General features: G+C 41.8%; 1 protein-coding gene across 3 annotated transcripts in view; it reads right to left on the reverse strand.

Moving 5' to 3' along the window:
- The window catches only part of LOC120796415 (sorbin and SH3 domain-containing protein 1), a 34,348-nt gene extending 16,633 nt beyond the window's left edge, over positions 1 to 17,715 (reverse strand). Inside the window, exons 1-15 of one of the 3 annotated variants that reach the window (XM_040139238.1) lie at positions 17,527 to 17,715; positions 17,046 to 17,143; positions 14,533 to 14,575; positions 14,143 to 14,229; positions 13,627 to 13,743; positions 12,773 to 12,879; positions 12,454 to 12,595; positions 12,228 to 12,257; positions 9,750 to 9,892; positions 9,328 to 9,388; positions 9,102 to 9,176; positions 7,600 to 7,635; positions 7,292 to 7,394; positions 6,079 to 6,193; positions 3,967 to 4,050 (exon numbers count right to left, since the gene is read on the reverse strand). In XM_040139238.1, the coding sequence (XP_039995172.1) occupies positions 3,967 to 4,050; positions 6,079 to 6,193; positions 7,292 to 7,394; positions 7,600 to 7,635; positions 9,102 to 9,176; positions 9,328 to 9,388; positions 9,750 to 9,892; positions 12,228 to 12,257; positions 12,454 to 12,595; positions 12,773 to 12,879; positions 13,627 to 13,743; positions 14,143 to 14,229; positions 14,533 to 14,575; positions 17,046 to 17,143; positions 17,527 to 17,620 (1,335 nt within the window). In that variant the 5' untranslated portion in view covers positions 17,621 to 17,715. The remainder of the gene's footprint in view (positions 1 to 3,966; positions 4,051 to 6,078; positions 6,194 to 7,291; positions 7,395 to 7,599; positions 7,636 to 9,101; positions 9,177 to 9,327; positions 9,389 to 9,749; positions 9,893 to 12,227; positions 12,258 to 12,453; positions 12,596 to 12,772; positions 12,880 to 13,626; positions 13,744 to 14,142; positions 14,230 to 14,532; positions 14,576 to 17,045; positions 17,144 to 17,526) is intronic. The other 2 variants (XM_040139236.1, XM_040139237.1) reach the window with 2 other exon arrangements.
- Between the last annotated feature and the right edge of the window lie 388 nt (positions 17,716 to 18,103).

The following is an 18,103-nucleotide window of genomic DNA, read 5'->3' on the forward strand; positions in this document are numbered from 1 at the left end:
CGGCTGTCTTCCAGTGAAGCCGTCTCTTTTGTCTGGTATTGAGTCACTCTCAATTACCACTGGACCAGACCAGGGGACAATTAACCAGCTGGTGGTGCAGGCAGGCCGAATTACACACACACACACACACACACACACACACACACACACACACACACACACACACACACACGCTCATACACACACTCAACACACTATCTCACACAGTCAATGAGAGACACAAATGCTTACTGACAGAGTAAAGAATACAGTAAACCATTTTCATTGAAGGTACATGAAATATAATTATAACGATGTTATAAAGACAAAGAAAGAAAACATAAAGGCAGAAATAAATAAAGTATGAGCAAAAAGTGAGTGATTAAATGTTTAAAAGACTATAAGAGTCAAGGTAGTTATTTAGGTATTGAAATTCTCTTCAAAACACAGGGGTGGTAGACCGGTGTGGTAGCACCCACTAGCATTTTGAATGGTTTAAAGCCAACTAATTTTAGCCCACTGTTTCTGTTGCTTTCCCTCTTTTCAGACGTCACAGCAGGTAAAAATAACAGACGTGACACGGGCACTATGAATAAGAGCGCAAGTGTTGTTTGCAAATACGATTGCACAATCCTCATCCCAGCCAGCCCGGCCCGGCCCGGCCCGGCCGTTAATACCACATCCACTTCCCCACGACGTGGCCAAGCCTTCGCTTCCCACGCCGATGACCAGACAAGGAGCATTCTCAACAGTTCATTTACCGCAACATGCCTTTCCACTTAGTTGCCAGGGCAGGACTATCATTAATAACCTTTCAGAATAAATGCCAATCTTTATAAGAACAGAACATCAAGCTGGCAAGTCTATAGTCTGATCTATTTATAAAGCCAAATGTTCCATGTCGACTAGGAGAACAGGCCAGTGTCACTGAATAATCCGCGGCTTTTCCTTGCGCCACAACATCTTGTATCCCCCTCAAATCTGATGTCAGGGGGAGAAGATAGTGTCCTCTGACACCCCTGGGTAATTGGACTTACATGCATGCACACAGCATGAGTGGAAAGTAAACAGGAAACAAGCATGGAAGGCTTATCTGGAGTAAAGAAACGGAATCTTAATCTGGTTATTTACAAATTCCTGATTAGTGTCAGTTTACGTGATATGTTCTTTATATAAAAGGGCAAAACTGTTCAATTTCAGAATTAATCCTACACTGATATCACTTAACATCCCATTACTCTGAGATAGTTGCATAACTATTTTATCCAGCTTATCAAATAAAGGGATCAAACAGAAGATAGGGGCAGAGAGAGTAAAAGAGAGATGAAAAAACTGGTTTGACTTATCCTATAAAGACACTCATACAGCACGAAACTACATACTTAAAGCAGTAATCGTGTGAAATGTCTGAAGCTGTGTATGGACATGAGCGAAGGCCTTGGTGAGTCAATGGACCACCGATGACAGCGTTTCTGCAGAATTTCATGTGCATGTTTCCTAACAGGTGTCCCTGGCTCCTCAGAGCTGCGGCTCCTGTGTGCGCCGCTTTCATATTTTCAAAATAGCGATCATGAGTAGGTCATGGTAACATGAACCCCATTCTTTCCAGCACCTTATCTGTGTTGATACGTTCTCATGAAAACAAACAGCTACCCAAGTGCGAAGGGGCCTGCTATAGCCATACGTGTTGCACATCCCATCTCCACTAAGTGCTTAAAGGTAAAGGTTAAGTGTATAACAGAGGTTAAATATGAGACCACAATGAGCTGGTGGGCTTACAGAGTTGCCTCCTTTAGAATATGTCAGGGGGTAGGGGGAGGCTCTCTGTGTAACTCAGTGCTGAGATCGTGTGGCAGCAGCACACTCCTCAGCATATGCCCGACAGATGGAGTCACTCTGTCGGTTGTAGGGGGCCAAAATGCTCTTCCTGACCATAGTTCTGTGTGGAATTCCAGCTCCAGCAAGCCATGTATATATCGATGAGCCTCTTTTTGACTTTAACTGCCACTGGATGTCGTTTTTGATTCCTCTTCAACCCCAGAACTTGTTAATATTAATCAAGACGACCATTAGTGTGATTATACACAGGTGTCACTGTTACTCAGTGGCTATTAGGTGACTATAAGGGGCTACTAGTGGACGAGTAATGATGATTTGACAGGATAAAGAAGAAGAAAAAAACACTGCAGTCTTGTAGGTTCATCAAATGGATTACTTACAGTAAGCCTGATTCTTTAGAGGTATTTGGTTGAAAACTGCTTAATTGGCAGTGTGAAATCACAAGAAGATTGTTATGAAGATGTGGTTCAAATGTATAAGACGAACTTTCAATACTGTCATTAAGTTTCCCCTCAGTATAATACTACTTCATTTGTAGGAGTGGTTCTCCTCAGCACTTAAAAGGATATAAATAAGAACAATAGCTAACTGCACCAGAGCAAGAGAGGTCTAGCTCTTCATCTAACTCCTTAACACTGTTGTTTTTGCAGACTTCCAGCCATATTTCTCTTCCGAGCGAGTACCGATATGTCAATCAAACCCCAATGAGCCAGTGTGTCTGGCCGAGCCTTAAGGTCAAATACTGCACATACCAGTGGCAGCTTTAGAAGTGACTCTGACATTAAACAGGAGCCAGTCATCAAGCCCAGCTCATCTGGCAAACGTCCAGGCTGCCATGAGACAGAGTCGGCCGCCTCCAGAGCTAAACCTCCTCCACATATACACTAACCTGGAACAGGAGACTCTGCCCCTGCGTCTGGCTGATGCTAGGACATGACCTCATGTCGTAGTTAGTGGTGCCACCTCATATGATCCAGGGTGTGGCACTGTGGCTCTGACTGACAGAGAGCGAGGAGAACCAACATCTGTTCGTGGGCAGCCAGTGCCGCAGTTGTCTGGTGCCATCTAAGACCTGAGGCATGGATTTGTCATGACACTGTATACTGCTTCAACATGCCTTCACCACTGTGAATATTTTGGTAAATCTACTAGATAGCAGACAGGCAGCAATTATTATTTCAAGGGCCTGGGATTATCCTGGAGCCCTATACTCGTGCGGACTGCAGGCTCTCCGAGTGAAGAGTGACTTCTGGATGAATCACCAGTCAAGGCCCCCGGCTTATGATATGAATTCTACTTGGCAGGTTGCATATCAAAAAGAACAAAACAAAGTGTTGCTCTTGGGTGTTGAGTTAGCGGCATGAAAGAACGGGGAGGCTGCCAAGGTTGGCGAGAGATCACAAGATCCTGTTGTAAAGTAAATATGCCATATCATAAAATGACAAAAGTCCTTTGACCATTTAATTGATCTTTTGTCATGGACACCTGTGCTACTACTGGAGCATAATAAATCATAATCAATAATCAGTGTTATTAAATATTAATTATCTAAATTGTAGAGGGATAAAAGCCACAGCTAACATAATGGCTCCAAGTGTTTTTGTTGCCTGAGCTGATTGTGCTCACTCAGCCTCACAGATACAAATAAACTGCTGACGGATGCTTTTGCAGAGGGCAAAAATAGATCTCAGTTGATTGTTTTCGACACTACTGGGGACAAAATCTTTTTAAATTGTATGAGGTGATGATGAGGAATGGCAGCCGCTATATCAAAACGCTTGCTGCAGATAACATTGCTGATATACGTCCAGAAAAATGGTAAAAAATGACGAGATATTGTGATGAAAAAACAGGCGTGCATAAAGACGGATCAGCAGTTGGCCTCCTTAAACCACATGGGACACATGGTAGTGCATTTTTTCGAAGAAAAATACATTTTCTTCTCGCACATGCTGTCACATAACTTTTTAAGTGCCACATCAATTAAAAAGAAAATTATTCTGTGCAATATTGTAAGTGAAAGTAGGAGTATATACTGGAGTAGTCCTTATAGAACGACACAGATTGTTTAGGAATTATTTGAACATGGATGTTATCACATGCAATGAAATACAATATACTGTCACTTTAAAGACAGTGACCACTTACCGCTTTGTCAAACTCCATCTCTGAAAAGAATTTATACCAAGGCTCATTCTCTAAATCTACATCTTCTGGACTTACATCCTGAGTCTAGGGGCATGGCAACAAGAAGAGGAGGAGAAAGACAAAGAGAAGACAGTTCAGACAGCACAGAAAATACACACCAAAGGTAATGAGCCTATCAGACATTGTTGATTGAGCCATTATCTGTGAGAACACTGCAGGTCTTCTCATTAAAGAAGGTACCTGCTGATTTCTTTATGAAAAGTAAAGGATAGGTTCACATTCATGTAAGTTTTTTTTTTTTTTAAAGGAATACTTTGATATTTTGGAAAAAAAATGCTTAATTGATTTCTTGCAGAGAGTAAGATGAGAAGATTGATAGCGCTGTCGCATCTATTATAAATATGGAGCTATAGTCAGCGGCCGGTTAGTTTAGCTTAGCATAAAGACGGGAAACAAGGCGAAGCGGCGAGCCCGACTCTGTCCAACAGTGACAAAATCCACCCACAAGCACCTCTTAAGCTCATTTATTAACATGTATCATCTCATTTGTTTAATCTGTACAAAAACCTTGAGTCTTGTGCTGACAGTGACACTCCAGGAAGTCCCTGCGCCTAAGTAATAGTCTGGCACATAACTCAAATTATTGTTTTTACACTTCGGTTTTTGTACTTAACAAACCAAATTTAACATGTCAATTATTGAGCTTTAGAGGCACTGGCAGGTGGATGTTGTTACCAGGCTAGCTGTTTCCCCCGGTTTCCAGTCTTTGTGCCAAGCTAAGCTAAGTGGCTGCTGGCTCCAGCTATATATTTAATGGAAAAATAATGGGGTGGTACATTAAGAAAGTGGTAGGATGCTGTAATTGTTTCTCATATTCATACTGTTACTATCCCTCCAATGCAGCTCAACAATGAAACACTGTCCGATGAAATACAGAGGGAGGGAAAGAGGGAATCTTATTGCAAAATAAACTTGAAAAATATGAACCTACCCTTTAAGCAACTCTTTTATACAAGAAGTGCTGTTATTTAATGTGAACAATATAATTATAGATTTCATTTTCTATCTAATCAACATACATGTACCGATAATGACCAGCAAAAGATGCAAACTCATTTTCTGAAATGTAATTTAACCATTTTTAAGATATATATATATATTTGGAAGGTCTAAATAAGTAAATGACAACAGAACTTAATGGACGTAACGCAGAAAATGACCATTTACAGAACAAGGACACTGACCAATGATAACTTGGTAATCATAGCTTGTAATTGAAAAACAACAGAGTCCATTATTTTACAGTGGTCCCAGGATGAACTGGAGCAAACTGTAATGAGTGTGTTTTTTGGCACTGGGATCGGGCCAGATCTTGGCTAACAACATCTACTAGCTCGATGTAACTGAGTTTCCGGCAAACAATAATTACATAATAAACAAACTACTTAATCAGAATACTGAACATCCCCGTGTCCTCTATTATGTAAGAGGGAAATATGAAAAACTTGAGACCTATTAAATCTAAATGCAAAGTAAATGTGCTCTGTTTTTGGTATAAATATTACACTGTACATCTAGTCAGCTGCTGCAAGTTCTCTACTATATGTAACAAAGCTAATCCTCAAAAGACAGCCCTCAAGGACACGGGACAATAGTGCAGCATTTTATTCAACCCCAAGTGTTAAGGCTAGAGACGAAAGTAAGAAAACACACAGGATCCATGTTTTGTGTCTGCGCCGGGATCCTCTCACACTGAGCTGATTCAGCCCAATAACCTTAAATTGAAGACAGGAAGACAATGGCTATCCTTGTAAGTGATACTCCCCCTGCTGCCAAACCCGATCATCTGTCGCTGCAACAGGACACCCTTTAGGAATGTGGTGCACATGGCGAACGGGGCTACACATACATCGCCTCCTGAGCTTTTGGTGAAGCTGCCACCCAGGAGCTTAGATAAAGAGGTGGTGGGGGTGGGGGGTGGGGGCTGGGGATGGTGTGTGGAGTTGGGGACAGCTCAGACAACATGCACACAGAAAGAGAGAGGGGGAGAGAGAGAGAGAGAGAGAGAGAGAGACAGAGAGAAACAGGAAAAAAGGCAGGCGGCTAGCGTACCGTTCTCTCCAGCTTCAGCACCGACGATTTCCCCGGCTCATATTCAAAGATGCTCTTGGGCTCGGCGCGGTACTTCCTGGTGTCTACCTTTTTATCCGGGGGCTCCCACTCGTTCCTGTGGTGTCAGGGAGGGGTGGGGTGTGGGATGGGAGAGAGCCAATCCTTATCAAGTGGTCTCCATGGCAACCAGAATAGGCTAAGATGTTTTTTTTAATTTAAACATGACGTCTGTCCTCACAATCCCTGCGCTCTCTCTCCCAGTCCCTCTCTTCCTCTAATGATGATGTGACAGAAAATCCAATTCATGCTTGAGTCAAATCAGTAATTCAATCAGGCAAACTCGATTGGACCCAGGGACAAAAAACAGAGTGCCTCATTTCCTGAGAGAATTTCTTAATAGACCGCCAACACTAAAATTACTATTCAGAAAAAAGGACTGAAATAAATAAGAAATAGTCAATCCTACATCCATTCCCACCACAAAATACAGTTCTATGAATGGAATTCTTTGTGGCTGTCAATGACATCCAGCAGAATTGCACCCAAACATAGATAACCACCGAGGAAGGAGGAACGTCAGTCCTTGACGTGTCATCTGCAGCTCTAGTGGAGCAGTTTATCCAGGACAGTTTATCCTCCATCACCTGTCCTCCTTCATCACTCTATCACTCATTTCTCGGAGAGCACATCATCCTGTGTAAGTGCTGACATGTATGTGTACGTGTGTGTGGAGGGATGAAAACTAATCACACTGCGTGTAAAAACTGTAGGACATAGCCACCGGGTATAGAATAACCGTAGATTTGCACAGTCAGGGAGAAGGAATATCTTTCTTGCTCTGCTGTGCACGGCCTTGTTTAGTCACTATTACTAGCACTGTGTCTAAATAAAGAAGAATACAAGAAAGTTTTTTTCCTTGGAATGACATTGAAGTCATACTGAGAGAACATGGACATTATGAACACTGATCTACCATTACAGTCATGGTTATATATCATGGGAACACTGCCTTAAAAGAAGAACAGAAACAGACAGAGTTTCAGGTCAGAATTGCATTTATGACAAATTATTTACTTTTTACATCCTGCCGTTTGAAGTACTCTGCGTTGTAAACAGCTCCTTTCTTTACTAACACAGGGATCATACTGTGTTTTTGTGTCAAATATCAAAGTGAATGTCATAAGGAGGGTTGGAGCAGATGGAGGACACTGACCGTTTGGCAGAGGGTTTGAGGGAAGAGGACCGTGCTGGCACCGGCATCGACCGGCCTCTTGTATTGACCTCGGCGTCGCTTTTTGAGCGCGGGACCGCTTTCACTGAAAACAGGCACATAAATATTGACAGGATGATGCCGAGATGCATTAATGCACCAGCTGAAACGTTACCAATGTTGAAGTGTGAGAAAGTGCCCCTGAGTGCTGAAGGTTATCTTTGGAAATACCAATGACGGACGACATAAAGTTTTAAGTTTTTCAGTGTTTAGAGTTTTTTATGCATGTAAAGCTCAAGTCTAGAACTCACCATCTTCCAAGTAACCAAAGGGGCTGGGACCATCATCTGAAGGGGGGGCAGAAAACAATCATAAGTCGTTTAGGATCATTCTAACGAATATAGCACAAAACTACATTTTTCAAAAGGCATTAAAAACCCTCTTTTCCTGTGTGTGCGTCCTCTCGCCTCACACCTTCCATTAGGCCAGGCGTTAAATTAAATCAAAGTGTATCACATCAAAGCATTTTACAGGAAGCATTACTGAGCTAAAAAGGGATCTGAGCATCGATGAGCATCAAGGCTCTGAATAAGTAATGCACTGTAGGGCTAGAGCGCCAGAGCCGCCCCATTCAGAGTGATCTCTGTAGAAGTTATATATTATCTGTGATATAACATTTACAGAGTCACATCAGTCACAACTAGACATGGAAGTCATTGCGTCGAGCTGAGACTGAGAAACCCAAGCGAGAGGTCTGGCAGCTCTTTGTCTCATTCTGCATACAAATCTCGCCTCCTCCGCTGAAAGGAGCAGATCGAAACCAAAGCCATAACCATCGAGAGCTTAAAACCAAACGCTAATTGGTGGAGCTTATTACGAAGAACAAAACACTCTCTGAAGGTTATGCACAGCCTCCACTCAGCACAGGACGGTCCACCACCGCAGTGCAGGGCTGCAGTGGCACCTAGTGGCGACGTCCCTACACTACATCCCAGTCACACAAGGTTACAGGAGTATCATGCTCATGAATTAGGATCTACAAACAACGAAAATATTCGAGAAAGCAACCGTCTGAAATTTCTAATATTAGATGGGAAAAAAATAGAAAGGCCACGAATAAGTTGTCACAGTTTAGTAGAAGTAGAATGACAATACAAGGCTTCGTGCATCATCCTTGTCAACACGCTAACATCAGAGTGCTCTAAGAAAATTTGTCAGTGTTTGTCCAATCGGTGTGTTTTGAGACAAGAATAATTCGAAGGTATAGTATAATCCCATGAGTATGAGAATATACTAAGAGTTGAGTTTTACCCATGTCTACATACTGGGATGTAGTGGCTGTTTAGTGTTGATGATTCTATTAAAAGTCTGTCAATCAGTTTAGGAGTGACTGCAGTCTCTTAATATTTTGTAGAGGTGGCAAAAATTATGTTTAAGTCTGGATCACAGATTGTGCCTTTAATTTTATTTGTGCCACTCAGAAATCCACGAAAATCCATAAAACAGCTGCTGATCTTGAAAATGTCCCAGACCAGCAACTTTGTTGCATTCAAAGTTCTAAGCAACATCAGGATCAGCACGAAACTTGCATTGCACTTGAAACTGATGGAAATAGTTGCTCTACCGGGTGGAGTGGAAAGGAAAAAGATTAGTTTAAATCCTTTCAAATACTTTGGACATCTTCAAGGTATTTGGTTTTGCACTTAACACCTGATCAGTATGACAGATTAAACATAGCTAAAGTATTTGAAAGGGCCCAAGATGGCTGCAAATTAGTAAAGCTAACCAGAGTGGAGTTACTGCCATCGGATACCTTTTGATTTCATCTGAATGTCAAAGTTCTCAGGGAAAATGTAGGTGGGGCGGTAAGGGTTTTCCTCAATAGGCTCTGAGCACAGTGATGGAGAGACAGAGCACAGTGTGACATAAGATACAAACACATGTAGAAACATACACAAGCCTTGGACACCAACAGAGAAACATGACAGGCAAAAGTGATCAAACATACAAAGAGTGGAAATGATGATAAACTCTCTTACCAGGTATTCTGTGTATCTGTTTGAACATCGTCTTATACCAGTCTTTGGACTTTTCAGTGTTCTGAAATTAAGATGTGGACCCTTTGGATTAATAACAACGCAGAAGGTCAGACAAATATTTCAACTCTGTGCGTTTCAAGCAGGAGTAGAGCAGCCCGGGTAATGTTCATGTGTGGGGCTTTGGCCAGATATTTGACTTGCCAAACGCCGGTGCAGCTAATAACATTTATGTTGACTAAAATCAAAAATCAGCATAAATAAACAACTTAATATTACAATAATGCCTAGTAATGAGTTTTATATAAATACTAGCTCTTTTACTGTATTATCAAAGACCTACGTATTGTAAGAAACAAACGCAGTCATTAAACTCCTGCAGTCAGTTGATAAAGCCCTATTTGACAGTAGGTTTTGTCGCTCACCCGTACAGGCACAATGGGCTTGTTGAGAGGACTGAGGACAGGGGAGTGCAGTGATAGTCGCAGTCTTTTCCCGTCCATATCAGGGACTGGACTGACTGTGTCCCTCCCAGGATCAGGGCTTTTGTCTCTTTCTGGGGTTGGGTCTATAAAAAAAACAAAAAACAAAAAAAACAAAACAAAATAAAACAACCGCCCCCCCCCCGTATGTCAGACAAAACGTTCACAGCGCATTTTTTGTAAAATGACAGACAGCACATAGGCCAGGTTCAGTTAGGGATCTGGTTTGAAGGCCAGGCTACAGTATAGCACTGAACTGCATAACAAGATTTACAGATAATACGGACTGCATACAATAACCAGAACCTTTTCCACGGCAAACAGTTTTACATGTTATAGTAAGAAAACCACAGGTACAATTAACAACACTAATAAATACTAAATCCTATTTAGTTTAGCTAGTTCTGGGGCCCTTGTCTTGTGTATGATTGCACCCTGAGCTTAGTGGGACACTTGAACAGCAACCACTGAGGCCAAAAGTGATCACTAAGAATGGCATGGCATGCTGCGGCATTCTGGGGGAAACATTGAAATCCACCGATCAGATCCTTTCTAATCTCTTATCGAATCTCATTAAGTTTGTCTCTCATCATTTGTCATTTATTTAGAAGTAAGTCCAGGTGACAGATTCAATTCAGATTCATAAGCTGCTGTTGGAGCTGAAGCCAAAAAATCGTACAGCTTTTACAGACAGCTACTAAAAGAATCATCGTTAGGATTAATGAAACTAGCCTAATTAATGCTGACATAGCTCCAACGTGAAAGTGAGCTGCCAGCAGAAGATCTGAAATACTGATTATTGACTGATGTTGGACAGCTGGACCTAACTCTTACACCAAACTACTTGATCCAAATACTCTGAGCTTAATGAGCTCCAAATATCGATTTGATGCATAAGAACTGAAGTGGGATGCTCCCGTATTTAACGAGCTGCGATCAGTTCCCTGGCGGTTGTAGAGAGATGTTACAGAGTGATGTGTTTTTTCACTGACCAACAATCTTTGGCAGAGTCCAGGCGGCGGCTTGGAGAGAGCACATTCTTTCAAAGGTCTTTTTACTGATACTGTCAATACTGAATAAATCAGTAACTGTACAGTAACTTTTTGTTTTTCTGGGCTGACCACAAAAGATATATTCTAAAAAAGATATATTCTAAATTATGGATAAATAAAATTAAAATTATAGACAACAATACAGAGAAAATATCTATAATATTATGGAGCACCACAAGCGATACAGAAATAGTAGTAATAAAGCATTTCATTATTTAATAACTAACTGTACAATAAAAACTGGCATTAATACATTTGTTTATAAACTAATTTATCAATCTATGAATAAATAGACTAAATTACAAACTAATTCATAATTTGATGTTTTAATGGGCAATAAAAATAAGAATTATAAAAAGAATTTAGAGATGAAATAATATAGCCGCGAGTGGCAATTTGCGGGTTCTAACCTTTTTGCGCTCAACAGAAGGAAGCCGTTCAAACACCAAAAATTAAAGCTGCGAGCAGCATCCAGTTGGTTTCAAGCTTGACGAAGCATCTTATCTTGTCTACCATGCAGTTAATACACTGGGGAGCTCACTGATGAATAAATCTCTTTCAGTGCAGTTTAGTAAATACTTCCACTGGAGTTAAAAGCAGGCTTGTGAAAAGAGAAAAGAGCCCTGTTTCATCAACAGTTGATCCAGGTTGTGTGGTATGTTGATTTTATTGTTGTTATTCACAAGTGTGTAACTTAAGTATGAAGTGTATTGGTGTGTATGTTGAGGACATAGTGCTGGATGTTCCCACCGAGTTTAATCAGGAGTTCTCAGAGTTACGGCCGATATCCTGCTAAGCCCCGCCCTTTGCAAAGTTTACTGATTAATGGCGGCCATGTTTTTTGACTGATCTTGCCCTTTTATAATAGAATTGTGTATCTTAGTCCCACAGGGCTGTATACCAAATTTGGTGCTGATAAAGTCGAATTCCAAAAACTCAATACATTTTTCTGTTTTTCACATTATGCAAATTAGTAAAAAGTCCATCATGGTGGAGTTCTACGGTCCAAGAAGCTTTTTTGTAGAGCACATTGAGCTGGACTTACGCGTCAAATTTCAGTTCAATTGGACTTACGGTTTGAGGAGTGTGGCCTTTCCAAAACTGCATCTTTGGGCCTTTACAACGCCACCATCTGGCCAATTTGGGCTCATGTTTCTGGGGAAGCATTTGCACCTTATTTCCAGTTATTGCGGCAAGTTTCATGTTTCTCGCTTGTTCTAGCTCACGGCAATTTGAGCAACGGCATGAGCCGACAAATAATAATAATAATAATAAACCAGCACAAACACAAAAGAAGGATTTTACGCCTTCGGGGTTAGAACCCTGATTAGAAATATCTGTTAGACATCACCGAGACCCTAGTTCATACCTTCTAAATGAAAAAGATGCTTTTGCTGCTCTGTTGTGAGAGAAAGACAGACAAGGACACGACAGTAAAAGGTGACTAAGCAATGAAGCAAACGTGTGATGGCACCGCTTATGTTTTACAGAGAGCAGGACAAGGCTAATGGATCACAGACAAGCCAGAGACTTGAAAGCTTTTGAAAACTCTTCTTGATACTCTTCATCCCCAAATCACACACAGGTGCGCTCACCTCTGTTGTGTTGCAGCAGGACTATGGTGGGGTGACCTGTGCTAGTGCAGGGATAGACAGAGCTGGAGGACGAGGTGATAGAGTTCTGAATGTCAGTGGAGGATGGACCCTGGTTTTCCTTTATGCTTTCTGGTGAATTGACCTGAAAGTGACAGAAAATACACTGTTAAATTCAGAAGAGTTTTTAAAGTGTTCCAGGAATTTCACTGAAATCAAATAAAAAGACCTCAAATTAAGGGGATCAGACACTTCTCATACTTGTAAAGCCACAAAGAGCCAGACAAAGATCCTGTGTTAAATGGAATGGAAGTAAACGTACCTGGCACTGAGTGATGTTTACAGGAGGTAAATCAGCTGTGATGTTGCTGCCTCCCTCAGCCAATCCTGCTTTAGAGCTGTCTCCATTAATCTGGCTCGTCCAGCCACCTAAAAAGAGTCCAGAACTCTCTCAGTCTGGCAGTCAGCGCGGCAAGAACTTCTAACAGCAAACCAGAAAACCATAACCGCTAATTGATGATCAGATAAATCTCCATTTCATACTGCATGATGTGAATGCTTTATTTGGTGGTTTTCATGCACAGAGTTGTTAATATCCCCAGGAAAGGGGAGAAAAAAAGGATTCTCCCACAATCTCTGAACTTTGTCGTCGGAACAAAGCGCCTATTCAGTGAGCTGCAAAGGCTGTTTGTTCCAATGGCCTTTATATTCAGGCTATACAACAATTAAAGCATCTCCCCAAAAGCCTTGGCCAGCATCCAGTCCGGTTCCAATGTGCTCTATGCAACAAACAAGCCCACAGTCAAGGCCCCGTGCACCGAAGTTCAGTGTGGGCCGGCAGCAACAAAAGAGCTCTTTGACACTCTCGTGAAAATATGAGCAATCGCCCTTTATCCTGACTCCGAGTGTGCCCGGTGACTGAGCGTAGATTTCAAAACGTTACGAGTTATACAACCCTGACATCAGAACAGACCTCTGAGAGGCATGTGAGGAATTTTTACAACGAAAGAACATGAAGAAATGTCTTTTAAATTCCAGCATTCACATGCTCTGTCCACATTCTACAGCGACGTGTCCTTTTCCCACACAGCCATGCAGCTATTACTGTCCTCTCAGTATTTTTTCACCACGTGGAGAGATGTTTCTAAAAAAGCTGCGACATTAACTCCGACTTACTTGGCGCTGTGATGACGTTTGGCTCTTCACTGATGCAGCCCTCATCATCTATGTGGACGAGGGTGGCCCTTAGAGTCACGACGCCTTTTCCTTTGCACACTCTGCTGGGGTCCAGATCTGAGAACATTCAAAAATAAGAGCCTCACTTCCACAGCTCCACATTGTTCAAGGCATAGCAGTGTTATATTCTGCACTGTCAGAGTGCACTCCCGCTTCAGAGGAGCTGCTGGCAATCAAAGCTATTGCTACCTCATGCCCCAAATGACCGAAATAGAACTGTAACATCAAAACCAGGCCACCAAATTAATATCCTGTAGTCCCATAAAACTAGTTGCTATGATCACACTGTCACACTGGAAGTAGAGCAGCTGGAGCTTGTCCTGCATCTTTTTTTTTTAACCCTCAACACAGGTTGTTGTTGAGCTTTAAAAGCATCCTTTTAAGTTTTCTTTGTGAGTATGAGGTGTCCCACAGTCGTAGGTACTGAAAAATTGATGGCGCGGAGGGATACGTCACCTGCGGCAGGAATCAGGTCAGGAGAGCCTTTCATGGTTTTCAGGGGCGTGATCCTGACAGCACAGACTGTTCGAGGACCTGACGGGACTTTGATACGCACACACACACAGAAACAAGAAGACATTTTTGTGTGCGTCTAAAATGTTAAATAAATATTAGTTAAAGCAAAACAATCCCATTATCAAGAAAGAACAAAGCAGGAAAAATGCAAGAAGGTTATTCACAATTTTTTTTACCTATTATAATTTTAAATGAAATGGTTCATGCATGGCAAGTGATGAATTCACATTAACTTAATTTTGGCACGGAAGACATGATTACGTAATCGTAACATAACATAAACAAAGTTCACTGAAATATTTGATGAAGTCAGACTGAGAGCCGACTTACTGGGAGATGCTCTTGGTTTTACACTGCCCTCTGCTGGAGAGCCCTGCAGAAGAAACAGAGGGAAGACATAGGCCTAACACAGTGAAGTCAAGGAGAGGAGCGGATATCTGGAGAGTGTACAGAGATCGGTTTGATATATCTTTAAAAATCACCCTGCAGACATACAAAAAGGCTGATTGGTACAGCAAGAAAATACAGTATAGATAATCACATTTAAATGATTGTTTGTTTCTTATACTGCAGGAATAAAGGCAGAAAAAATAGATTGCATGTAAGGCCTTATCGTTGTCTTGAGCGTCTCTCTTTTACTTCACTTTGAGCCTATTTGAGAAACAACTGTCTAAATGGAAATCCCCCACTACATGTGATTGTTCAGTCTGACAAACCATGGAGAATAACAGTTTCACCACCAGCAGATACAGTACAACTGCTGATATGTAAGATCTCTGGTACTTGTAATTAGCAGTTGCATCAGACTCGAGAAGCATGCGGTGTATTTTACTACGGAAGACTGTGAGCACCGAGGCAGTATTACACATCTGGCTTTGATGTAGCTTGTCGAAACAGTGGAGTCACTGCAATGAAAGCTGTAATCAAGGGTCCACATACAGCTAATGAAATTGTCGTAGAGCTCCTATGGTTGGGTTACACAGAGGAATGAGACACAATGCAGCCAGACAGGAAGACGGTGAGCTTCGAGTCATCTCTTTGAATCTGGCCTAGAACGCATAAGATTCAACATACGTCTCATTAGTAATCGATGACTGACATGACAAAGTAAGAGCTGTATCATTAATAACATTTTTCAAACTCAAAAATAAAGCAATAACCTGTAGTGTAGGGTTTTGAAATCTAATATCTATGACAATCTTTTCTCGGTTCTAATTGTTACATACAAACTTGTTTCACCTATATTAAAAGTCACAACAAAGGGAGGAAACAGTGGCACGGATAAGATGCCTGTTGTCCTTAAAATCCACCATCACGGTTTCATGCAAAGTATGCCAGTGATATCTATAAATATGAAGCCAAAAAAAAAAATCTAATCTAGGACGTCAACAGCTGCTACATGTAAAATGAACTAAAACACACACTGAAGATTGTGACACTAATTAGTTAAAGCTCAGTTAAAACTCAGCCAACTCTGAAGAGAATTTGATTCTGAAGACGTCACAAGTCTCACTTTGCATGCCTGTAGCTCTTTTTGTTTTGGCCTGCACTGGACCACTGATATGAAAAAAAATGTGATCTGTGTTCCCCTTTAAGGACGGGAAGGGAGGATGTGAGGGAGAACAAACATATGTTAATTTGAGCTGCATCAGTGGAGCATGCAGAGGCAACACCAAGGCCACAAGAAAAGTAGCGGTGAAACACTTGCCATCGCTCAGCTGGGCCCCCCATTGTGCTCAGCCAGCATGACTAATTTAGGAGACGTCACCGTTTGAAATACCAAGAAAAGGGCTGATTGAGTCAAGGCACATACACACACACACAGAAGCACTCAAAAAGTCACTCATGCATGCACACAAACACACTTAAATCGTATTTTCACTTGTAGGCTATGGATGATGTTGATGGAAAAATCCGTCTAGAATTTACTCTATGATATCAGCTTTAAGTGTGTGTGCACTGTGTTTACACATGGCAGTAAATAAGCAAACCTGCAGAACACTCAGGGGACTGATGTTCCAGCTGGAAATGTCCACAAATAGGCCTAAATTGATGAGGGAAAATGGGAGCGATTCCAAACAAGTCCCACGGTGACACGAAGGAAAAACCTTTTAAAACATCTTCCAGGCTTGGAGCTGAGCCGTCCCTGAGCATCAGAAGGTCTGTGTATTTATTTCTCCTCTCTCTTTAGTTACATCAGCTGGCTTCCTGACCCCCTGCATCCCACAGAGACAAAGCATCCATGATCTCATTTCCAAAACCATTAACAGACTTTCCTTTGACGAGTGCTTACACTGATCCCAACTGTACTTCCGCTGTATCCTCAGATGAACCCCAAGATGGGGAATATACAGTAGAAAGAGAGACATGGGAGTAGTTGAATCTCTCACATATAATAGGTAATGGGAAGATGACAGCTTGCAGTGTTCAGTTTGCTGTATAAACACAGGAGAGCTGAGATCACCCCTGGCCTTTTTAGGAAGAGATGTCTCGGAGCAGAGCTGGGCAAAGAACGCTATCCATCCAGCCTGTGAAAAAGCAGAGAGCAGTGCAAGAGCCGTGGGACAGCCTGTAGAGTTCAGGCCAAAACAAAGAGGAAAATAAGAGGAGACTTTATTAAGCAAACTCCTGTAAAACTGCAGTTTACCTAAATGCACTATCACTCTTTATAATCTCTGAAACTTTTAGATGGTTCCGCTTCACAAATAGGATCAATTTTGCAAATCTCCACGGCAAAAACAAATGGATATAAAGTTAAAGTGGGGAGCTCAAAGTTCAGCAGATGGTGAAATAAACAAGAGATCAAAGGTCATAAATGTTTTTTTTTTAAGCTTTAAGCTCACATTCTCCTCCAGGGTCTCTTGGTGAACTGACTCGTACTGGTCTGGTGTTGTTAGAGTAGACCAGCAGGCTCCGAATAGTACGAATAATTTGACGTTCCCTCAAAAGTGAAAGAGAACACAAAAACTGCCACAAGTGCAAATGACAGTCCTACTGAGCTCAGACGTCTGCCGATCATCTGCAGAAGCAGCACATTCTCCGAACTGACAAACCTTGAAACAGTGCGGGTGTTATTCATGCTCTAACACTATCAGTCAAGGCTGCAGGAAATCACAGCCAATGAAACACCCTCTCAGCTCCGACCTGTGCGACTGTCTTAAAGCAGGAGCACGGAGCAAAGGGCAGATGATTCACTGCATTTACATTAATGTCCCACTGAATGATCTCAAGTGTAAAAATACTAAAACACTCTCCGAAACAAGCATCTCCCAAAACGCTCCAATCATCCGCAGGAACCACTGTGGATCTAGGGAGACGCATTACCTATCTGATGATGTGCACAGTGAGTCCTTAGTCCATGTACATCAGGTCCCTCTGAAGCCCCCTGAGACGTCTGGCTGAGCTTTGACTGTCTCATCTAGGAGGGACGGTCCCAGCTTTGACCTTGACCCTCGCTATGTACGGCGTCTGTTTGTTTTTGACAACAGGCGTGCCCAGATGGACCTGTCACCACATGCCACCTGGGAATGTGGCACCCACTCAACAACTGCGCAGGCTACCATATAAAATCCCCCTCCCCCTTCCTAATGCTCCTGCAGGGCCAGTAGATGAGAGACAGATCACTGGAGGACGGCTGGAATTCGCTACTGGATGACTCAGCTGTCCATAAGTGTCATAATACCGCAGTCAACGTGATAACTGCATGTTAATGTGCGATTGCGTCTAGGATAACAAAATCTTTAAAAAGTGATAAGAACACGAAGATGCTACAGTTTGAATTAAAATAGGCCCTGCAACTAATAATTATTTTCATTATCAATCAATGTTTTTTTAATTGATTAATCAATTGTACATTTAGTTTAAAAAGTTCCAAAATATTCAAACTGCCTTTTTGTACAAT

Source organism: Xiphias gladius, chromosome 11 (genome assembly GCF_016859285.1).
Source record: "Xiphias gladius isolate SHS-SW01 ecotype Sanya breed wild chromosome 11, ASM1685928v1, whole genome shotgun sequence".
Lineage (NCBI taxonomy): Eukaryota > Metazoa > Chordata > Actinopteri > Istiophoriformes > Xiphiidae > Xiphias > Xiphias gladius.